Source organism: Rhinoderma darwinii, chromosome 1 (genome assembly GCF_050947455.1).
Source record: "Rhinoderma darwinii isolate aRhiDar2 chromosome 1, aRhiDar2.hap1, whole genome shotgun sequence".
Taxonomy (NCBI): domain Eukaryota; kingdom Metazoa; phylum Chordata; class Amphibia; order Anura; family Rhinodermatidae; genus Rhinoderma; species Rhinoderma darwinii.
The window spans coordinates 106,297,434-106,322,932 of NC_134687.1; the positions used below are offsets into that span (position 1 = coordinate 106,297,434).

At 41.8% G+C, this 25,499-nt stretch overlaps 1 protein-coding gene across 1 annotated transcript in view; it reads left to right on the forward strand.

Moving 5' to 3' along the window:
• MFAP3L (microfibril associated protein 3 like) overlaps window positions 1-24,892 on the forward strand; it is a 61,191-nt gene extending 36,299 nt beyond the window's left edge. The window contains exons 2-3 of the mRNA XM_075860252.1: window positions 5,479-5,822; window positions 20,462-24,892. Coding sequence (XP_075716367.1) covers window positions 5,492-5,822; window positions 20,462-21,297 — 1,167 coding nt within the window. The 5' untranslated portion in view covers window positions 5,479-5,491 and the 3' untranslated portion in view covers window positions 21,298-24,892. The remainder of the gene's footprint in view (window positions 1-5,478; window positions 5,823-20,461) is intronic.
• Window positions 24,893-25,499: the final 607 nt, after the last annotated feature.

The following is a 25,499-nucleotide window of genomic DNA, read 5'->3' on the forward strand; positions in this document are numbered from 1 at the left end:
CCATTTTGGAAACTTTACCCCTCAGGGTAATCATCTAGGGGTGTACTGAGCATTTTTATCCCACAGGTGTTTCATAGATTGTATTAGAATGAGGCAGCGAAAATTAAAAATTATTTTTTTCCCCAAAAATGTCGTTTTGCACCCATTTTTTTTTTCCCCCACAAGGGGTAATAGGAGAAAAAACAACACATAATTTGTTACCCAATTTCTCCCGAGTACAGCAATACCCCATGTGTGGCCCTAAACTGCTGTTTGGGCACATGGCAGAGCTCAAAATGGAAGGAGTGCCATTGGGCTTTTAGAGCACAGATTTTGCTGGACTGGTGTATGGGCGCCATGTCGCATTTGCCGAGCTCCCTTAGGTACCAGAGTTGAGTGTAAAACCATGAGAAGTGACCCCATTTAGTAAACTACACCCCTCAAGGCATTTATCATTTGCCTGGACATATGACAGGGTTTAGGAGTGAAAGGCGCATGTGAGGCCTATTTTGGTGATTTTCGCAGCATTAGCCCACAATGGCAGAGCTCTTGGGTCAAATAGTAAAACAAACCCCCAAGTAGTGACCCCCATTTTTGAAACTGCACCCCTGAAGGCATTTTGACCACACATGTTTTTTTTCCTATTAGAAATGACTGCTCAGTGGATGGTGCAAAGTGAAAATTGCAAATTTCCACAGGTATGTGCCATTTTAGTGCACAATATTTTGTGCGCAGTTCGTGCCACTGAAGACAAATAGCTCAAACTGTTAAGCGGGTTCTCCCGGGTATGGTGATGCCATATATGTGGACGTACACTGCTGCTTGGGTACACTGTAGGGCTCAGAAGGGAGGGAGCGCCATTTGGCTTTTGGAGCGTGGATTTTGCTTGGTAGTTTTGTTTGGGGTATTACTGGTATTTCAGTTTATAATGTGGGGGCATATGTAAGCTGTGCGGAGAACATCAGGGTATAATAAGAGGGTATAATTGGGTAAATAAATAATAATCCGCAGACATATGGTCGCTGTCGCACTGATAAATGGCGCCCAATCTTATCCGCTTTTGGACACTCTGCACATTTTGCATCGCCATATTCTCCACCGAAGCTGTGTGAGGGCTTATTTGTTGCGGTACAATCTGTAGATTTTCATTGGTACCATTTTGGGGTACATGCGATTTTTTTTTTTTGGATTTTTTTTGATCACTTTGTATTTAAGGTGACCAAAAACCTGCAATTCTGATGTTTTTTTAATTTATTTTTTTATGGCGTTCGCCATGCGCTATGAATGTCAATTTTAGTTTATTCTGCGGGTCGGTACGATTACGGCGATACCGTATGTATATAGTTTCTCATGTTTTGCAGCGTCTGCACGATAAAATCACTTTTGTTTCAAATTTATTTTTGGTGTCACCATATTCTGAGAGTGATAACTTTTTTATTTTTCCGTCAAAAAAGCGGTGGGAGGGCTTGTTTTTTGCGGGACGGGCAGTTTTTAATGGTATAATTTTGGGGTACATGCAACTTCTGGATCCCTTTTTTTTTTTTTTTTTATTCTGTTTTGCGAGGGGTAGCGACTAACAAATGGCGATTCTGGAATAGTTTTTTTATTTAATATTTTTACGGTGTTCAGCGCACGGGTAAAATAGCGTGATATTTTTATAGTTTGGGTCGTTACGGACGCGGGGATACCATGTGTACTTTTTTAAATGTTTTTTGGTTTTTCCTATAATAAGACTTATTATAGGAAAAAAGGCTGTTTATAGTGGTTTTTAACATGAAACTAATTTTTTTTTACAACATTTTTACAATACTTTTTCTTTTGTCCCACTAGGGAATTTGAAGGCATGAAGCCCTGATCGCTATTCTAATACACTGCACTACCTACATAGTGCAGTGTATTGGAGCTGTCAGCTATTGACTGACCGCAAGCCTATTAGGCTTCGCCTCCCGGCGGGGCCTAATAGGCTTCCATACTAGGAAGCGATTGTTAGGCTACGGTTGCCATAGCAACCATCGGAAAACCCGCGGGTGCCGATGGTTGTCATTAGCAACCATAGGGCGCGATCTAAAGCTGCATCTAAGGGGTTAATCGGCCGGATCGGAGCCTAGCTCCGGTCCTGGCCATTGGGGCACGATGTCAGCTGTGGCAAACAGCTGACACCCTCGCCCGTGGCAACCATCGTGGTTGCCGACAGGCTACAAGACACTTCGATGCATCGATCGCGTTGATCGATGCATTGAAGGGGTTAATCGGCCGGATCGGAGCCTAGCTCCGGTCCTAGCCGTTGCAGAGGGGCGACGGACAACTAATTACAGGAGGTGATAGCGCTGGCTCAGCTTCTCAGCTAGCGCCATCACACACACACACGTCATGGAGCTGTGATTGGTCAGTCTGCTTTGACTGACCAATCACCGCGATCGCCGGCAGGAGACCGCTGTGAATGGTCCCCTGCCGTCTTACTGTGCCGGTCAACTGTCATAAACAGTTGACGGCACAGTTCTGTCACCTTGTCCTTTGACAGGATGACAGTTTTTAGCCAGGACGCACCGGTACGTCCCGGTGCCTTAAAGCACTTCAATGCAGGACGTACCGGTGCGTCCTGGTGCGTTAAGGGGTTAAACAAAGATTAATATTTGTAATTGATTGTCCAAAGGTCCTTTTACATAGGCCAATGACCGGGTAAATGATCACTCATACAAAAGCTCAATCCCGATCATTGCCATGTGTAAATAAGGCAGCGATTATCCGACAGACGAGAAAACGTTTGTCCGCCGATCTAATCTTTTTTGCAAACCAAAAAATGTTGGCAGTGCGTTTTTCCTGTGTGAACCGGGGATGTGCTGCCGACAAGATTAACGATTTTTCGTCCCCATGCATTTGGATCATTGCTCTGTTTTTAAATGTCGCAAACAAGCGCTGATAGACTTTCTATATTGTCGATTGGTGCATATATACTGAGCAGAAAATCTACCCATGTAAAAGGGTCCTATTACACGGCTGACATGGGCTGTGTAAACGAGCGCCGATCAACGAGACCGCTCGTTGATCGGCGTTTGATTGCTCCTTTGACACCGAGCAATGATTGCTTATGCATAGGGACGAGTGATCGTTACATTTTCATCATGTTGCCTGCGCATCTCCCTGATTACACAGGAAGATGTGCTGCCGACAACGATTATTTTTAATTCTGCGTAAAAGAGCAGATTAGCCGATGAGCAAGCGTTTGCTCGTTCATTGGCTCATTGTTGCCCTGATTACAAAAGGCAATGATAGAGAATGAGCGTTCATATAAACGCTTGTTTGCCCAATCATTGGTCTTAAGGCAGTGGTCACCAACAAGTTGCAACCCCTGGCTGTGCGGCAATAATTTTCAAGGTTAAATGTGTCTCACGGGATACAAAAGGTTTTGGGCCTCTGATCTAAGGTAAAGAAAAAAACAAAGTTGAATAACATCAAGGAAAGTTAACATGTTGCCAGTCTATAACAGAATTTGTTATGCCCTTTTAGGGCATATGGACCTCGCAGATGGCTGTCCACCACTTGAAACCCTATTCTGTAATATAATTTCTAAAAGTATACACCTTACACATTGCAAAAATGCCTCTCAGCACTTTACACTCCTAGGCACCGTCATACAATTTTGTATCATAGCGTAATGTCGTGCAAGAAATGCATTAAATGTATTTTTCCTTTTGTCATGATCTATAGAAATAATCCTAAAATCTTGCAGTTTTCTCTCTGGACACTGAGCCTCCTAATAGACTCACACTTCCTGTTCTGTAGTGATCACTTCTCAGCAGTCCTCTCATTATATCACAGGCAAGATTACAATGAAAGATAACACCTCTATATAGATAACACAGGGTCCATCATTGACAATAGGTGATGGACACTTCTCCTATCCCTTCCTGCACAATGATGTCTGCACAGGCCACAGAGAATGACCAGAAAACTCTCCCAAAGAGGTTGATGGGTCCCCTCCTGTTGACCGGTTCCTATGGTCCATGTGGCTGCCGTAAAGCATACCTCTAATTGCTGTTGACAACAATTCAGGCAAGATGACTGTCCCCATAATCATGTACAGAAAATAAAATTAAAAAATCTTCAATCAAAATGTAAAAATAGATCAGAAAAAAAAGATTGTGGTTCACTCTTTGGCTTTTAATTATGAAAAAAAAATATAGGTAGCACTTTTTTCCTTTTCAGCCCTGAGACCTTTTATTATTGGATCACTATAAAATTTGAATTGCCTAATAAGTGTATTTTTAAGCTGGTTGAACGTACTAGTTAAAATGATGCCTATATGTGCTACGCTTTTGCAATATAATTGTCAAGTAATTATGTTCTTAGGAACAAATCTCGTATGTGTCTACAGTCTAACACACTTGTCAGTAAACCGTACGGTCCCTTTTGCCACCCTCCTACCAAGATGTTTTAAATATGTATTTTATTATTTATTTATTTTTTGAACCTTCTGAAACCTATCACCGATTATTATTATCATAGAGCGTAACCTATATTGGCTGTGTACATTTGTATGTATTAAATGAAGGATCTTGGCCAAACTGATTACACTGTTTTAAGCCTAGTGTCATGCACCGCCCAAGTCCTGCACTAGACATAAGTATATCAGTATGACCCGGGGTGTTTCTTCTGTCCCATATCGTTTCTGACAAAATAGATTCATCGCAACCATCGATGAAACATTTTATTGGTTTTGACAATTTGTTAAAGCAACCATCCAGTCCCCTCAAAAAAAATTGACCATACAGTACATTGAGAATGTATAGTCAAATTATCTGCTGCCCTGCTCCTGAATGATTCTACCTCCGTATCGGTCCCCCGTTTTCCGCTCTCCAAAATGGCCACTGCAGTCTCAGACTTTGCTGTGGAGAGCTCCTTTTGAAAGTCTGACACACGCCCCCCACCCCTTCCACTACCCTTCGATGGACAAGTGCTGATGACGTTGGCGCTGTGTCCAGCAGCACCAACGTCATCCATGCTCACCCATTGGAGGGCAGTGGAAGGAGTGGGGGCGTGTGTCAGACTTTCAAAAGGAGCTCTCCACAGCAAAGTCTGACACACGCCCCCCGCCCCTTCCACTGCCCTTCGATGGACAAGTGCTGATGATGTTGGCGCTGTGTCCAGCAGCACCAACGTCATCAGTGCTCATCCATTAGAGGGCAGTGGAGGTGAGGTAGGGGCGTGTCTCAGATTTCCAAAGAAGTTCTTTACAGCGACGTTTGAGACTGTGGTGGCCATCTTTGAGAGCAGAAAACGGGTGACTGAAATGGAGGGACAGCAGGAAAATTGACTATAGATTTCTAATCTATAGTCACATGTGTGTATATATATATATATATATATATATATATATATATATATATATTTATTTTTTTTTGGGAGACTAGAGGCTCGCTTTAATGAGATGGATTGATATGATGTTGGTGGTGTTATATTTCATGATAACGAGTTTTTTGTATTTTTTTTTATTTTCAGGTTTGACATTCTGATGATGGGGCGTCCACGCTCCTGGGTCTTAAGCTTCCTCAAACATTCATTCAAGGAAACTATGAGTATCTACAACTTTTACTGGTGCCCAACATTACTTGTGTTTCTCCTGTTTTCACTGACTACAGCAATAAACTCAGAGGAGACTAAAAATCACACTTCCAATAGTTCCGAATCAGTAGTGGATTCATTACCTATCATTACATCTACGGTAGATCACATCATTGTGAAAGAAGGAAACAGTGCGGTCATTCACTGCAATATTGAGGGCCATCCAGATCCTAATTTCCAGTGGTTTCATTCCAATGGACACCTACTAAAAGAGGAGAATGGTAAGTTTAAATGATTTACAAATGTGCAGAGTGTAAAGATACCATGGCTTCATGGTTCTGTTCTCAAAAAGGTCCATATTGTCCAAATTTGGCTCAGATCTTAAGTGCTGAATGTATTCTCGCAATAGGTTTTCTTTAGATTCGAATCTCATGTAAGGAAGTCTGTTTCCATACAGAACTGTCTAGGTTGTGCTTTTCTCATCTTTCCCTATCTTCAGTTCTTTTATCTCGTGCTCTACTTTTAATTTTGTTGAAGTGGATTAAGGGTATGTTCACACGATGAGAGGCATTTACGTGTGAAAAGACAGACTGTTAACAGCTGCCTCGTTTCACACGTAAATGCTCCTCCTCGCATTTTGCGAGCCGTCTGAGACGCTCGTAAATCTTGAGCTGTGCTTCATTGAGTTCAATGAAGAACAGCTCAAATTACGTGGCAAAGAAGTGCCCTGCACTTCTTTGCCGAGGCAGTCCTTTTACGCGTCGTCGTTTGACAGCTGTCAAACGACGACGCGTAAATTACAGGTCATCTGCACAGTACGTCGGCAAACCCATTCAAATGAATGGGCAGATGTTTGCCGACGTATTGTAGCACTATTTTCAGGCGTAAAACGAGGCATAATACGCCTCGTTTACGTCTGAAAATAGGTCGTGTGAACCCAGCCTAATACTCTAGAACAGTAATAGCTACTGGTAAGAGTTCATGGGCTGTCACTAAACTGCATTGCTCCATTCAGAAGGGTAAATAAAAAAAATATAATATGGACTATTGAGAAGTGTAACAAAAAAGACTCTTGAGATTGCCCAAAACCTTATTTACATATACATTTATCTGTGATAGATAGTTAAAAGGGTCCGATTTAAAAAAAAAATTGTGTGCAAATTGTAAGAATAGTCACTTACTAGTGACTAGTGTCTACAGCTGAAATGTCTCTGCCCCCCTCCCTGTCTCCAGAGGGATTGTGTTTCGCATGTTGGGCAGTAGATCATGCAGAGTCTAGCAGCAGAACAGCAGAGTTTTGTCTCAGTAGCAGACAGTGAGTTATTACAGCACTACCTTACATCTTGTAATAGAGGGGTATGCAGGCAGCTGTAAATATAGGCAGTGGAGCTGCATTTACTAATACTGTCTTAAGTTTTAGACCTTGTAAACTTAGAAAAGGCAGTCAGAAAATACAATATTATTTTTTTAAAGTAGTGCATGCTGTAAGATAAACTTGGCACATTTGCTAGACACTTTTTTTTTTTATTATTTTCTGCTTCTTAGAACACCTATTAATTGACTTGATTTACGCCAGTATTTTGCGCCCAAAGTTTGGTGCATTTTTGGCACGGTGGCATACTGTTAAGCCACGTCTCTTTCCCGATAAGCCATATCGAGCGTGTCAATAAAAGTGTCTAAAGCAGGAAATGTGGCGCACAGCAAGAATTCTGGCTCATTTTGAATAGTAAATCTACTTCCAATGTCTTTAAGATGAGAGAGGAATGTTGGGAACTGTAGTCCTTTGCATGGTAATTCCACCCACTGCAAAACCTAGCAGCATCAAAACAGAGGTGCTATACAGAGCTATTTTAACCCTTAATGTCATCCGACGCACAGTTACGTCGCTGCGGGCAATGACTTCCTGCAACTCCATGCAACTGTACATTGCAGTGATGGCACGGGCTCCGAAGCAACAAGCGGGAGGGTCCATAGGACTCTAGTTACGCAACTGGTAGATAGCTCTCCACTTTTACCTTCATGATCTCAGAAGATTTCTTATTGGATGGAAGAGGAACAGCGTATAGATGCTTGATCAGGTCATAGTGTTCATCTACAACACAACCCCTGAACCATGTTCAACACAACTGTCCTTTTCAGAGTTTGATTATGGACCTATAAATATGTTTTGTTGTAGGCAGGGAGATCCAGGAAAGACCGTTCTGAATGAATAATTATTTACCACCAGCTGTCAAGGCCATACACTGATAGTTATAAATGTATAAGCGGTAATAAAAAAATAAATCTATCAATACTTTTTTTTTTTTGTTATCTATTAGCTGTAGGGCATCATTAAGGATTGCTCATACACCGCGTTCCAAATTATTATGCAAATTTTATTTTTCGCTGATTTTCCTAAATAGTCGATGCAAATGACAGTAAGTATAATCTTCAAGCCATCAACCGTTGGAGTATAATGGGAATTTTATTGAACAAATCTCCTAATGACAACAGATTTTTTTTTTAGAAGTAAAAAACTCAAAATGCACTTTTTCAAATTATTATGCACAACAGAGATCAAAACATTTTAAAGGTTGTAAAGAGAACTAAAATGGTAATTTGTTGAATTTGCAGCATCAGGAGGTCATATCTACAGAAATCAAAAGCTCTTTCAATGAAAAAAAACTTAGCAGGCCAAGTTACATGTTAACATAGGACCCCTTCTTTGATATCACCTTCACAATTCTTGCATCCATTGAATTTGTGAGTATTTGGACAGTTTATGCTTGAATATCTTTGCAGGATGTCAGAATAGCCTCCCAGAGCTTCTGTTTTGATGTGAACTGCCTCCCACCCTCATAGATATTTTGCTTGAGGATGCTCCAAAGGTTCTCAATAGGGTTGAGGTCAGGGGAACATGGGGGCCACACCATGAGTTTCTCTCCTTTTATGCCCATAGCAGCCAATGACACAGAGGTATTCTTTGCAGCATGAGATGGTGCATTGTCATGCATGAAGATAAGTTGGCACGGTTCTTCTTTTTGTACCACGGAAGAAAGTGGTCAGTCATAAGCTCTACGTACTTTGCAGAGGTCATTTTCACACAGTCAGTGATCCTAAAGGGGCCTACCAGCTCTCTCCCCATGATTCCAGCCCAAAACATGACTCCGCCACCTCCTTACTGATGTCGCAGCCTTGTTGGGACATGGTGGCCATTCACCAACCATCCACTACTCCATCCATCTGGACCATCCAGGGTTGCACGGCACTCATCAGTAAACAACACGGTTTTAAAATGAGTCCTGTATTTCTGAGCCCACTGCAACCGTTTCTGCTTGTGAGCATTGTTTAGGGGTGGCCGAATAATAGCTTTATGCACACTTGCAAACCCCTGGAGGATTCTACACCTTGAGGTTCGCGGGACTCCAGAGGCACCAGCGGCTTCAAATACCTGTTTTCTGCTTTGCAATGGCATTTTAGCAGCTACTCTCCTAATCCTATTAATTTGTCTGGCAGAAACCTTCCTCATTATGCCTTTATCTGAACAAACCCGTCTGTGCTCTGAATCAGCCACAAATCTTTTCACAGTACGATGATCACGCTTAAGTTTTCTTGAAATATCCAATGTTTTCATACCTAGTGCAATACCTTGGACAATTTCACGCTTTTTGGCAGCAGAGAGATCCTTTTACTTTCCCATATTGCTTGAAACCTGTGGCCTGCTTAATAATGTGGAACGTCCTTCTTAAGTAGTTTTCCTTTGATTGGGTACACCTGGCAAACTAATTATCACAGGTGTCTGAGATTGATTACAATGATCCAAAGAGCCCTAAGACACAATACCATTCATGAGTTTAATTGAAAAACTAATAATTAAATGTTTATGACCCTTAAATCCAATTTGCATAATAATTTGGAACATGGTGTATATTTCTTTCAGCAGGTACAGTTGTAATTGGTTATCCTACAGTTTATGTTTGAAATACATTTCCATTATCCTACTCGTCCCTACTATACATTATGTAAATTCCAACAATCCTGCACCAACATGACCAGCTGAGTACTAGAATATAGTACCAGGGATAATGCACAAATCTTGGGATAATACATATTGGGGCAGATTTACTACTGCATCTGGGTCTATAAAGTGTCAAAAAAATGTGCCAACATTTTGATGATTGCACAATTTTTTTTTATGTGGCTTAGCAAGATGGGGTAGTTTGGGGTAAAAAGGCGTGGCTTAAAATGCATCAATGTGCGCCAAAAAGCTGCCATAAAATTCTGGTGCAAAATAAGCCAAATCAAAAGTGGTGAAAGGAAGAAGAAAGTGTCTAATAGGTCATTCAATATGTGCCAAAATTATAATGCAGCATTCACCACTGTGATAAATTTGGATGATTTTTTTGCCTGCCTGGTCTACGTTTACGCTGTCTAACTATTCGACAATTGGCCCATTGTATTATCATTAGTTGTGTAGTTTACTGTAAACTATTCTTCCACAATATAGGCTGCTTCAGTGAGGGGTGGGGCGGACGCTGACTTCGGTGTACAGGAGGTGGGATTACAGTACAGGGAATCTAGTGTGTGTAGAGAACAGTCTCCTTTTATAGCAACAAGTTTGTCTGACCAGCATATTTTATGTCTTTTTGGATACTTCCAAGCGACAAAAAAAAACAACCACTTCTGCTAGTTAAAATCCTATACATGTGAGTCCAGACCACCATTTTAGAGTATTCTGTGCAATTCTTAAAGGGGTTTTCCAGCTTCTGATGACCTATCCACCAGATAGGTCATCAGTACATGGTGACACCCGTGCCCAGCACAGATCAGCTGGTCCAGTGCCTCTGTGCATCGGGCGTACAAGCCAGAAGCAGTTAGCTCCGGCCACAGGATAGCGGCTAAGCTGCAGAACTGCAGCTCTACTCCTATTCAAGTGAATAGGAGCAGACCTGCAGTTCTGCAGCACGGCCACTATGCTATGTATGTGCCACAACATCCAGTGCATGTGGCTTATCGGTGCGGGGTCCGGGTGTCTGACCCGCACCGATGACATACTGATGACCTATTCGGTGGATAGGTCATCAGTTGTCAGAAGTTGGACAACTCCTTTAAGTTGTCTATAACAAAATCTTCCTAACTTGTTAATGCTGCCTCGCTGTGATCAGTATTATGTGTAGCTAGTCTTCTGTAACTATATCAAATTCTAAAGTATGATGTTACCACATACTAAAATAGTGACCTATAGTCTTAACAGAGGATTTACTGTTTCGTAGACTAAACATTAATACAACCTGTTCCTCCCGTGCTGGGTTATTTCCTGTCTGTTATTTAGAGTTGTCTAACTCGGGAAATTAGAGCAGTGGTCCAGTTTTCAAATTCAAGTTGATGCGGTCTGCCAGGAAGTTTGTGTGTGTGTTTTTGTATGTGTATATAATTATATACAGTGTGTTTATGTATGTGTGTGTATATATTGTAGCAGCGTGGCTATTAAAGGGCAGGATTTGGGCCCAGAATGTTCTATTCAAAAGGAATGTTACAAGAGAATGTGTCCATTCTCATTTATTAGGCAAGAAACCTGAAAAAAGGTCTGAGTTGTGGGAGCAGAAGAGTAAAGTTCCACTCCGTCTTTAGGACCGTCCAGGGTTTGGGCTGCCTTAGGAGTCATTAGCTGCAAGCTGTTAAGGCTCCTTTTAAGAAAGGTGTGATCTATTCACACAATGCTCCCAGTCTGAGGAAGACCGACACTGCCAGCCTGTGGGAGTCAAAAGTTCTGGTTAGAACACATGTATGTTGTGAGGTGCTGGGCAGAAGGTCTTTCATCCTGATAGCTAGGGAAGCTGTATGCTTAGTTAGAGGCTGGACAGCCTAGGGCAGGGGTCTCGAACTCGGCCGGGTAAGCGGGCCGCATATAGAAAAAATGGGAAGTTGACTGGGCGCATTACTTTCAAATTTGATACAATACAAAATTATTGTTAATCAATTAGTTATTTGAACTACTATAACACTATATTACTAGAATAATAATACTACATTACTATAATAATAGCGCTAGGTTTAAAATTTTAGATATTTCTCCACGTGCTTATTTCAACAATCCAGCTTTCCAGTTTAAGTGTCGCTAAATGCAGTCCGGCGGCTCAGTTAGCACACATGTCAAGATTGTGCAGCCCCTTTTTAGATAGTGCCGCAGTGCCCTCTGTGGATGCTGCCGCAGTGCCCTCTGTGGATGCTGTCGCAGTGCCCTCTGTAGATAATGCAACACACCCCTAGATAAGGCCACAGTGCCCTCCGTAGATAAGGCCACAGTGCCCTCCGTAGATAAGGCCACAGTGCCCTCCGTAGATAAGGCCACAGTGCCCTCCGTAGATAAGGCCACAGTGCCCTCCGTAGATAAGGCCACAGTGCCCTCCGTAGATAAGGCCACAGTGCCCTCCGTAGATAAGGCCACAGTGCCCTCCGTAGATAAGGCCACAGTGCCCTCCGTAGATAAGGCCACAGTGCCCTCCGTAGATAAGGCCACAGTGCCCTCCGTAGATAAGGCCACAGTGCACTCTGTAGATAATGCATCACACCCCTAGATAATGCCAGTGTCCTCTTCAGATACTGCCACACACCCACTTGTAGAGGCTGCCACAGTGCCCTCTGTAGATGCTGCCACAGTGCCCTATGCAGATGCTGCCACAGTGATGTCAGGGGCTTGCCCAGAGCTGGAGTCCCGGAGCAGAGCTGCTCCTGACATCACTGTCCATATATGGACAGAGATGTCAGGGGCAACCCCAGAGCTGGAGTCCCGGGCAGAGCGCTAGTAGGCTCTTCCTGGGACTCCAGCTGTGCTCCTGACATCACTGGGACTCCTGCTCTGGGGAAGCCCCTGACGTCATTGTCGATGTATGGACAGCGATGTCAGAGGCTTCCCCAGAGTCCCGGAGCAGAGCCCGGGACTCCGCTCTGGGGAAGACCCTGACACACTGTCCATATATTGGCAGCGATGTCAGGAAATTCCACAGAGTCCCGGAGCAGAGCCGATACTAGCGCTCTGCCCGGGACTCCGCTCTGGGGAAGACCCTGACACACTGTCCATATATGGGCAGATATGTCGGGGAATTCCACAGAGTCCCGGAGCAGAGCCGACACCAGCGCTCTGCTCTGCTCTGGGCAAGACCCTGACACACTGTCCATATATGGGCAGCGATGTCAGGGAATTCCAGAGTCCCGGAGCAGAGCCTGTTCTAGCGCTCTGCCCGGGACTCCGGCTCTGGGGAAGCCCCAGACATCGCTGTTCATATGTGGACAGCGATGTCAGGGAATTCCAGAGTCTCGGAGCAGAGCCGATACTAGCGGCTCTGTGTCCCGCGGGCCGCAGATGACAGCCCCAGGGGCCGCATGCGGCCCGCGGGCCGCGTGCTTGAGACCCCTGGCCTAGGGTTTATTTTGAACTGTTTTGTGAAACCGCTTTTCATGTATGAAGACCATAAAGCTGGTTGCGGCCAGTTTCAAACCGAATCCACTGCATTGGAGGGAAAATTCTTAAGTGTGCCAAGCATCTTACCCTAGAGATGGCGATCTGTGAGCTAACTAACTTACCCCAAATTGTCACATAATATGTATGTATATATGTATTCATGCATTCGGAAAGTCTTCAGACCCTTTTGATCTTTTCACATTTTGTTATGCTGAGGCCTTGTGCTAAAATACAAATTCTATATTCCCATCATTCTGCACTCAATACCCCATAATGATGAAATGAAAACAGAATGTTTGTAATCTTTGCTAATTTATTGTAAAGGAAAAATGAAAATATTGCATTTACATACAGTGAAGGAAATAAGTATTTGATCCCTTGCTGATTTTGTAAGTTTGCCCACTGTCAAAGACATGAACAGTCTAGAATTTTTAGGCTAGGTTAATTTTACCAGTGAGAGATTATATAAAAAAAAAAAAAAAAGAATCACATAGTCAAAATTATATATATTTTTTTTTGCATTGTGCACAGAGAAATAAGTATTTGATCCCTTTGGCAAACAAGACTTAATACTTGGTGGCAAAACCCTTGTTGGCAAGCACAGTAGTCAGACGTTTTTTTGTAGTTGATGATGAGGTTTGCACACATGTTAGATGGAATTTTGGCCCACTCCATCATCTGTAAATCATTAAGATTTCGAGGCTGTCGCTTGGCAACTCGGATCTTCAGCTCCCTCCATAAGTTTTCGATGGTATTAAGGTCTGGAGACTGGCTAGGCCACTCCATGACCTTAATGTGCTTCTTTTTGAGCCACTCCTTTGTTGCCTTGGCTGTATGATTCGGGTCCTTGTCGTGCTGGAAGACCCAGCCACGAGCCATTTTTAATGTCCAGGTGGAGGGAAGGAGGTTGTCACTCAGGATTTGACGGTACATGGCTCCATCCATTCTCCCATTGATGCGGTGAAGTAGTTCTGTGCCCTTAGCAGAAAAACACCCCCAAAACATAATGTTTCCACCTCCATGCTTGACAGTGGGGACGGTGTTCTTTGGGTCATAGGCAGCATTTCTCTTCCTCCAAACACGGCGAGTTGAGTTAATGCCAAAGAGCTCCATTTTAGTCTCATCTGACCACAGCACCTTCTCCCAATCACTCTCAGAATCATCCAGATGTTCATTTGCAAACTTCAGATGGGCCTGTACATGTGCCGCCTTGAGCAGGGGGACCTTGCGGGCACTGCAGGATTTTAATCCATTACGGCGTAATGTGTTACCAATGGTTTTCTTGGTGACTGTGGTCCCAGCTCCCTTGAGATCATTAACAAGTTCCCCCCGTGTAGTTTTCGGCTGAGCTCTCACCTTCCTCAGGATCAAGGATACCCCACATGGTGAGATTTTGCATGGAGCCCCAGATCGATGTCGATTGACAGTCATTTTGTATGTCTTCCATTTTCTTACTATTGCACCAACGGTTGTCTCCTTCTCACCCAGCGTCTTACTTATGGTTTTGTAGCCAATTCCAGCCTTGTGCAGGTCTATGATTTTGTGCCTGACATCCTTAGAAAGCTCTTTGGTCTTGCCCATGTTGTAGAGGTTAGAGTCAGACTGATTAATTGAGTCTGTGGACAGGAGTCTTTTATACAGGTGACCATTTAAGACAGCTGTCTTTAATGCAGGCACCAAGTTGATTTGGAGCGTGTAACTGGTCTGGAGGAGGCTGAACTCTTAATGGTTGGTAGGGGATCAAATACTTATTTCTCTGTGCACAATGCAAATAAATATATATAATTTGGACTGATTTTCTTTTTTTTTTTTTTTTTTTTTAATATATAATCTATCTCACTGGTAATTTACCTAGCCTAAAAATTCTAGACTGTTCATGTCTTTGACAGTGGGCAAACTTACAAAATCAGCAAGGGATCAAATACTTATTTCCTTCACTGTAAGTATTTAGACCCTTTACTCAGTTGAAGCACCTTTGGCAGCTATAACAGCCTCCAGTCTTCTTGGATATGATGCCAGAAGGTTTGCACACCTGGATTTGGGGATTTTCTGTCATTCTTCTCTGCAGATCCTCTCAAGCTCTGTCAAGTTGGATGGGGACCGTTGGTGGACAGACATTTTCAGGTCTCCCCAGAGATGTTCAATTGGGCTCAAGTCATGGCACTGGCTGGGCCACGCAAGGACATTCACAGAGTTGTCCCTAAGTCACTTAGATCAGACAACATTTTGTTTCAGTCAAAAAACGGGGAAGGAGGGGCGGCAGAAAACATAAGTCGATCAAACACAGAACAAAACCGCCGCCTCCGCTCAAGGAAATTTCAGCAACATTAACTACAAATGTCACCAATCTTTCCTCTACACACCTGACTGCTGAACAAAATGAGGTCTTGTCCCTAGGCCTCAATTACGCCCCCAAAAAGAACTTCAACCTTTTCAACACCATACTTGATATCAATAAATTCATTCGAAATTTGACAGTCAAAAAGCATTTCTTTCTTCAAAACGAAGTAAAACCAGAAGATCCTAGGACATTGTCATCATCCTCAACTACAGACATCGAAGGACATGCAAAATCGTCACCAGAAATAGTGTCCCAGTTGTCCAATTTTTCATTTGAAGAACTCACGACAATAGTAAGCCTTGATCACATGCGAAATGAAACACCAAATCAAACAGTGACCACAGCTTCCAACTTTAAAACATCGAACCCTAAGTTTTACCCTATCAGTTCACGCACAGATTCCATGGATCGGTTTCAAATGGTCATTGAAAAAGAACTTCACCACCTTGCTGACAACCTCAAAGGCCAACGTCCAATAAACAATATGCCAACTAAACTTAAAGAAGCAGCAAAATCATTGCAAGAAAACAAACGATTGATCATAAAAATGTCAGACAAAGGGGGCAATGTCACAGTATTAAATAAAGAAGACTACCAACATTCCATTTTAAACATGCTGTCAGATGAAACCACCTATAAAAAATTGGATAAAAACCCAGTAGAAATAATTAAAATATTAATGAAAAAACTACTTAATGATGGCCTTCAGGGAGGGTTCATCAACCAAAAACAAATGGACTTTATTTACATCGACCAACCAATTACCCCAATTATTCACGCACTCCCAAAAATTCACAAACAGATATTCCCTCCACCAATGAGACCGATCGTCTCAGGTATTGGATCGATCCTAGAGAGACTTTCAGAATGGTTAGATACGCTGTTACAACCATTGGCACAAACAACACCGGGCTTCCTCAGAGACACCAAACATGTCCTGAATTTACTATTCAACAAACGTTGGGACAAAAAATATAGTTGGCTCACATGTGACGTCGTGTCACTATATACATCAATCCCACACCGAATTGCCCATGCTGCCCTTGAATATCACCTTACCAAACATAGCACATATGACATCAATTTCCAACTGTACATACTGGAGGTACTCAATTTTCTCCTAACTCATAATTACTTCCAATTTGATTCCAAATCCTATTTACAACTTAAAGGAGTATCCATGGGGACAAAATTCTCCCCCTCGGTAGCAAATTTGGTAATGGCATGGTGGGAACAATTTTACATTTTTTCGAGTGAAAACACCTACAGCCACTGTATAGAATGGTACGGCAGATATATTGATGACATATTGATCATCTGGAAAGAAGACACCAATATTATCCCTAAGTTTGCGCAATTTTTAAACAACAACGACTGCAATCTTAAATTTACGTACCATTTTGATGTCACCGACATCATTTTTCTGGATCTGGAGCTAAAAGGTGTCAATGGCCAAAACATCTCGACCAAAACACATCGAAAACCCACGGCCACTAACAACTTATTACATGCAAATAGTAGTCACACCAAACATACCATAAAAGCCATACCGGTGGGCGAAATGCACCGTGCCAAAAGGAACTGTACATCTCAAAGTCAATTTGAAATAGAACAAGAATCAATCAGAACAAGACTCCTAGAAAGAGGCTATCCGAAATGGTCACTCAATCGGGCCAGCAACATCATGACTAAGAAAACTAGATTTCAACTTCTAGGACATCACAGCAAAACAGCTAACTTATTACACAATACCCAATCTACGGTCAACCAACCAACGTTGATCTTACAACAGAGCAATCAGTTCATGCAAATCAAGAAAATAGTAACTGATTACTTACCGATTCTCATGGAGGATGACACTCTGCGCACGGTGCTATCCGGAGGATGCAGAATAGTGGCAAGGAAAGCCTCCTCGCTAGGTAATGCCTTGTCTCCATCTCTATTTACTGCCAATGAAAAAACAAAAACAACATGGCTAGAGACCACGGGCTTCTATAAATGTGGGCAGCACCCATGCAAAGTGTGCTCCCATGTCCAGATAACCAAAACTTTCAGCGACTCTACACAAACTGATAGCTTTAATATTCAAAATTATATCAACTGCAATTCTGAAGCAGTTATTTACATCATAGAGTGCTTTGAGTGTAAATTGAAATATGTAGGCTGTACGAACAGGAAATTTAAAGTAAGAATTCTGGAACACCTTAGCTATATCAGAAATGAGAATATTCTGAACATATCAAATGCAGCAAAGCACTTTATCTCCCAACATCACAGATCAACCAAATTTTTCTGCTGCTATGCCATCGAAAAAATTCATCCCTGCAAACGGGGAGGTGACATCAAACACAAAACCCACCTTAGGGAAGCATACTGGATATACAGACTTAATACAAGGTACCCAAACGGCTTAAACCTAAAGAAAGAACTAATGTATCTATACTAATATACCAAAGAAAGAACCAATGTATCTATACTAAATTAATAAATAGTCATTATCCATGAAAGTATCACCAGTCACCAAACAGTCATTATATATATAAGTATTACCAGCTATACAAGAGCATAATTCAGAACCGAGTCAAGGCTAATAATAAAAATTAAATCCAATTAACCGTATAATGCTATTCAAGGTATATAAACCCACCAAGTGATGCATGCATAACATATGCTTTTTGTCATGCACACTTTTTTATTCACACACCACCCAGTCTTGTTGTTTCATTACATGTTCCCGATTCCCATAAAGATTCAGTTGTGTCCTTCCTGCACTTTCCCCACATGATCCTCATCCTATATACAGAGCGCGTTGTAACATAGTACCATATTAACAGGTTTTCAAACATACTCCAACACTAATGCAACAGTACCAGTCACAATTCAACTTTCATGGTCATTCATATATGTCTTGATAATCCATCACGGCCAGATTGCAAAGGCCCCCAGTTTTTCGTTACGATTAACAAATAAATACAATCCTAGTATACATATTTTCTCGGATATTCGAGTAGAATCTATGATTAAATGTCACTTACGGTCAATACGAACGTTAATGATGGTTCTTGGGAGCCATATCAGGCCGGGGTACACAGGTTCAACCGGACATCGTGAGTGTCATATACCCACATAGAAATCTGAAACGTCATAATCACCATTAACATACAGTACCTATCATAAATAAGTATAAATACATCACACCTACTAATTTCTTCAGGTTTTCAAAGTTCAAGAATCACACAATTACTCACGGATGAGATCCGACAGAAAACAACACAGGACCTAATGACTACTACCGGTTTGCGTTCCAACGCAACATAGACGATGACACGCATAAAAAATCAGCTGACATAATACAAAATTGATCATTTCCGGTTTGCGTTCCAACACAACATAAAGGATGACACGCATTAACAATCAGCTGACTGAGTATAAAACTGACAGCGCGCTCTATTTAAAAATCACTACAGCCAAGTTTAAGGACGCAGCAGACGTCCGAAACGCGTAGGCCCCGAGGACACGCACCACCACTTTTTCACACACCCAGGACCCTATGCAACTGGACTTCCTTTTAATTTCATTCCATTAAACTTGGAACAGAGAATCCATTTTAATTGCACCCAGCGCTGGATCCTACCTTCTTCTTTGCTTGCTAGCCTGCCGTTGTACCGACACGAGGATCCGAGCGCAACCCACAATCCACACCACACTGGAGTGTGTAAAGTGAGCTGGAGGTTTCCTCCCCAGTTTCTATTTGTTCACTCCTGTGTTGCCTTGGCTGTGTGCTTAGGGTCATTGTCTTATTGGAAGGTGAATATCGGTTTGCATTAAGAATATCTCTGTACATTGCTCCATTCATCTTTCCTCAACCATGACCAGCCTCCCTGTCCCAGCTGCTGAAAAACACCCCTACACCATGATGCTGCCACCACCATGCTTCACTGTAGGGATGGTATTGGGCAGGTGATGAGCAGTGCCTGGCTCTCTCCAGACATGACGCTGAGAATTGAGGCCAAAAAGTTCAGTCTTGGTTTCATCAGGCCACAGGAACATGTTTCTCAGTCAGAGTCCTTTTTAGGTTCTTCTTTGCAAACTCCAGACAGGCTTTTATGTGTCTTTTACTAGGGAGTGGCTCCTTTCTGGCCACTCTGCCATAAAGCCCAGATTGGTGGAGTGCTGCAGTGATGGTTGACCTTCTGGAAGTTTCTCCCATCTGCACACAGGATCTTTGGAGCTCAGCCAGAGTGACCATTGGGTTCTTGGTCACATCTCTTACCAAGGCCCTTCTCCCCCGATTACTTAGTTTGGTGGGGCGGCCAGCTCTAGGAAGAGTCCTGGTTGTTCCAAACTTCTTCCATTTAAGAATTATGGAGGCCACTGTGGTCTTGAGAACTTTCAGTGCAGCAGAAAATGTATTGTACCCTCCACACAAACCTGTCACTGAAGTCTGCGGACAGTACCTTCCTCCTCATAGCTTGATCTTTGCTCTGTTTTTTTCATTTTTAATACATTTGCAAAAATTTCTAAAATTCTGTTTTCACTTTGTCCTTATGGGGTATTGAGTGCAGAATGATGGGGAAAAACGTGAATTTTTTTTATTTAAGCACAAGGCCTTAACAGAAAATTCTGTTGCAGATTTAATAAACAAACAAAACAAAAAACATTGCATGTCCAAATGTTTGGATGTTCATAATGTACATGTGACATTATTTATTTCCCAATAAATTGGAATTGATACCATAGTCCGTTATATTGATTCTCCTTATCCTTGCACCACAATATCTCATACCTAACGGTCCGTCATGCAGAAATTTCCAGCTGCTTGGGCACTTCATCATACCATCTGTATCCACAGGGGTGGAGAGGTGTCCTGAAATGCTCTCTCATCTGTATAAAAAAAAATACCAGTTTTAATACAAATTGCAGGGCAATTCAGGACACCATTCCCTGCAGCAGTAGATTGTGTCATAAACTGCTGGGGGAAGCCTGGAATTAGGTAATATTGTGTGCGATCAGTCTATCTGTGGGCAGCACTAAAAATGCAGCTTTATAACATACAAAAAAAGCTCCTCAGGTTTTTCCTGTACATTCAGTTCAATCGCTAATTGTCAAGCTAATATGTCTATTTCTTTTTATTTCAGAAGGTAAATTGTGGATTCTTGATAGTGGACTTTTAAACATCACTAGTGTGTCATTTGAAGATCGAGGGAAGTACACTTGTGTCGCTACTAACTCTCATGGCACTGTGAATAATACAGTTACGCTCCGGGTCATTTTTACCTCTGGGGACATGGGAATCTACTACATGATAGTCTGCCTTGTTGCTTTTACCATCGTGATGGTGTTAAATATTACAAGACTGTGCATGATGAGCAGCCATCTGAAGAAAACGGAGAAAGCGATTAATGATTTCTTTAGGACAGAGGGGCCAGAAAAATTGCAAAAAGCCTTTGAGATTGCAAAGAGAATACCTATTATCACTTCAGCCAAGACACTCGAACTTGCCAAGGTTACTCAGTTTAAAACAATGGAATTTGCCCGATATATTGAGGAACTGGCTAGAAGCGTACCCTTGCCACCACTTATCATGAACTGCAGGATCATAATGGAAGAGATCATGGAAGTGGTCGGCTTGGAAGAACAAGGACATAGATTTGTAAGACAAGGAGCTGTTGGTCAGGAACTTTGTGATGTGGACGAGGTGTTCACCATTCCTAATGCTTTACAACGGAGTGATTCTCCAACAGCTGATTCGGATGCATCTTCTCTCCATGAACCACCCCGGCAAATTGCCATTACGGTCTCCGTACATCCACAGGGAAAGAAACAATGTCTAGATATAGACTCTCAGGACAGTATACAGTCATGTGTGAAAGAAGATTCTACATCACAAGAATGTATGGACATTTCTGAACCAAGTGCACCTCCAGCCGATAACCCTACTACTACATGCATAATATATGAAAGCCATGTCTAGATAGGAAGTCTATGCATTTTATTTATACACACGCAGAGCACCTTTTATAGAGCAGAAGTAAAGAATTATTGCCACTAAGCCTTACTAGAAGAAACAACCATTTCTTCCCATTATCCCAAATTATTTGTGGCTGATTTGCTCACGGAGTGGAGCTGCATAGCATTAAATTACCGCTGGCACCACTGGATTTTCACTCACACATTTATAGTGTAATATGGAGAAATCTCCATCTATCACACAGATGAAATAATGACCGTAGACTCTACTATATCAGATATGTATTTATTGTTTTGTGGTTCATTCACTGGTTTAATTCTTGACATTCTTCTGCCAATTGAAATGTCATGATACATTTGTGAGTATTGTTTCAGATTGAAATAGCATAACTACTGAAGGTTGAAAAAGACAAGGAGCAAATGCTTGCCTAAAGGTATCTATCTCACCTTCAACAAATAACGGAAATAGCCATGGATATGTGTTCGAAATGCATTAGAAAGCCCATGGGCGTTGTCACTAGACAATCCTGATTGCTGCTTTGTCTTCAAGTGTAAGATCAATATACTGTGTCCTTCTAAACGGATTAGTGGCTTAAAAGGGTCAGGATAAGTGATCGTACTTTTGCCAAATACAAAGTGAGCTCTTTTCTCTGTTGGCTAAGCTCTGCCCTGGATTGAAATCCTGTATCATAAAAACACTGAGCTGAGCTCATGCAAGTGGCAGAAAATACCAAAGCCCAACGATTACACAGTTCTTTCCTAAATTAATTTACTGTACTGTTTGCATTAGTGAATATATTCCTTCACACACCCTGGGAACTGTGCAGAGCTGCCCAACTACAGACCTGTTTGCTGTCAAACAGGAACTGCCATCTTTATTTATAGAGTACTATTTGTTCATCGGCCAAAAGTATTAGATGGTAGTTCTACTGCAGTTTGGGAAGTAAAGCTTCCATACACTTAAAATAGCTGGCCATCGAACGCTCATTCCGTTGACCGCTATTCCTTCCGACTACTGCATACATATGCACGCTTGGCTCAGCTGAGCGTGCATGTGTATTCAATGGGGGGAGGGAATAAGCTGCTGCCAGACATCTCTGGCATCCGCTTGTCTCCTGCAGGAACAAAGGATCGGCAAAAATCTAACATGCGTGATTGTTCTTTCCGCCAACATCTGCCATTGGGGGGAAAGTCGGGACGCTCCCATTTACATCAGATTGTTGGCCAGTCCTGCTGAAATTGTCGATGTCTGATGTGTATTGGTACCTTAACCCAGGGCTCTGCATAGCAGCTTTATTATCATGTTATCAGGAACTTCTGGTTGTCAAAAGTGCTCATTAGACTCGGTCATTGCTGATGGCTTTTTTTTTTTTCATATTCTAAAGTCCAGTATTTGGCGAGAGTAAAGAGCTAATCTGTCTCCTGCCAGGAAGGTGAACAAATTATCCTATATAGACCTGGTCTGTGAGCCTACAGGCTGGAGCTGGAGGGAGGGCTCTGATCAATCAGATTCAGCAGAGTATGACCGGTGACGTGGTCAACCATTCAGCTGCTAAAGTGTATTCGAAGATGGCTTAACATGGTTGAAACTTCTAAGAAAAATTATTGAGGAGCCATTTGGTTACATACATTGACAGAATTCAGGACAGTTGCAGTGTTTGTTACTGGAAGAAAATCAGTCACATAGTGTAAAATTATATTTATCACAAAATACTATGATTGCTCTAAAAGAAAAAAATTGCTTTTTGGTGACAGACTCTTTTAAGTTGGTCGTAGAAATGAAATAACTGACAAACATTTGTCCACAATAATAACGTTCATGTAAGAGAGCAGACTTGTATTGCTGGTCTGTCAGCCCCTATAGACATAGACATTGAGTGTCCTTCTGACAATCTGGATGGTTGTAGTATATTGATTGTCTCTGCGCTCACGCATGAATAATTAGCACTGTTGACAAGGTGACCTTCATTGTGAGAAGGTTACTAGCTTCAAAATACCCTTAAGTTTCTATAAACCATTTTCTGTAAGCCATAGGAAAACTCAGTCATTTGTAATATACCAAGGGAGGGTACAGTGTAGCTGCAGACTTCTTATGTGGATACTCGCTACCTAGCCAAACTAGAATACAGGATTCGGTGAGACAGACCCAGATTCCTGGCAATGCCTATGATCCTTTCTGAAAGACTTGTCTTCTCCAGCATGATCAGTGACTGCAGACTTTGGCACAGGAAAAGAATTGCTACTCTCAAGTGACTTCTGTTTGGCAGCTTGTATGCAAGTTCCTCATAGAGGTGTAGAGAGTAGTGCCGGTTGAAGGAAAAGTGGCACTGTCGCTTGCTTGTTTGTATGCGCACTATTGTAGCAATAAGAGCACCGCATTTGGCTGGCCCAATATGGGTAATTCTGCGTGTTAGGCGCAATCTGGTTAATTCTCTGAGGTTATTGTGCTGGCTCTATTATTTGGCGTACACTTAACATGGGCACAGCAGGAAATAGCTGCATGGTGGCACCACTGTGTAGCTACTATGTGGCCCTGGAGTGGTAACAGTCTGCTCTGAGCAATATTATTTGAAACCATTCGTGAAAGGCATTTTCATTACTAGCTCTAGGCTGAGAACACATGATTGTCTGGAAGTTATATCTAGACTTCGTTTTGGAAGCGTGCCCAGGATAATAAGTGGTAGTTTTCGTTTGGAGCATACACACTTTTCTGTGGAGGGTGCTCTCATGATTAAGGCTCCTGAATGACAATCCCTGTTTATATATCCTTCACCATAAAAAATGGGAAATGTGTGCAGTTAGGCTATATTTTTCCAAGGTATTGTGTTCCTCTAACTAGAGCGTTTCTCAATTTGGTTCTCCATAGAGACTTTCAATACAGCGGCGTGAATGCTGCTAGAGCTATGTAATCTGCCAAGTCTATACTTTACCACCTAATTCACTAGCACTGTATGTGTCCTTGTGAAAATGACTAAACCAGAAGCTATTACTTTTTGTGAGCATACTATTGAACCAGAACATGGTAAGGACGGACTAGCTAATAAAGTTTCCTTTTGCTTGATACGGTAAATCTAGACGGGTTACTGGGACTGTAGACGCTGCTGAATCCAAAATTCATATAAGGGATTATCCTTTATAAATAGGTTTCTTTCCTATAAAGGACCACATCTGTGTGGGTTTTCTTGGAGTAGCTCGGTTTACTCCCACACTCCAAAAACATACAGATAGGGAATTAAGATTGTGAGCCCCACTGGGGACAGGGAGTGATAAGCACTATATATATATATATATATATATATATATATATATATATATATATATATATATATATATATATATATAATCTCCTAAACGACTATCTTTGAGGAAAGCCACCAGAGAGCTTTTAAGCCATTGTTAAAATGTAACTGTACGATGACGCTATTATCCTTCTGTGCCTGCAAACACCTTGTATGTCGACTGACCAAATAGCCACTATTTCTGCACAGTGACAGGCATGGTATTATGTATTTGTGGAACCTTGTTCTTTTCTTTTGTCACTAAACACCCTGCTGTAAAATGGTCAAAAAAAGCAAAACACATTAAAGAAGCAACTGCAATATGGTTTTGGTTTTATTTGTTCCAAAAAAAAAATCCGGTTAATTGGTTCTAGTTTCCAATGATAAGAGTATTGTGGAAAAAAATGTATTTAAAAAAAATTTGGGCTTGTAAGAAAATTTCAGAATTCTCTGTTTTAAAACATGTGCACCATCATAAATGTGGATATTGGCTAAAGGAAAGTTCCACTAAAAATTGGACTTCGGATTCAATAATCCCTATTATTTTTGTAATCCACACTGTTTGATAAGCAGTGGCTGCTGATGCATAGATGTTCCCATCTGCCAGGGGAAGAAAGTTCAGACCAGAGCCGATGGTATCCAGCATTCGATAAAAGTGTCAACTCAAATGAATAGCGCTGAGCTGCAGGCCCCTTTTTTTCTAATCTTAGTCAAAAAGGTTTTTTGATGGAATTTTTGGTGGGAAAATACGTTAATATGTGCTCATAACTTTTTGAAAAAACTAATGCTACAATCCATCAGTCATTGGAACATGTATGATATTAGTGAGGAACTTTGTTGATATATGCTTTCAGGAATAGTTTAACCCCTTAAATACCAATACTATTTTGATGTTAAAGGCTATGGAAACCTCTGCGTAAAAAAATCA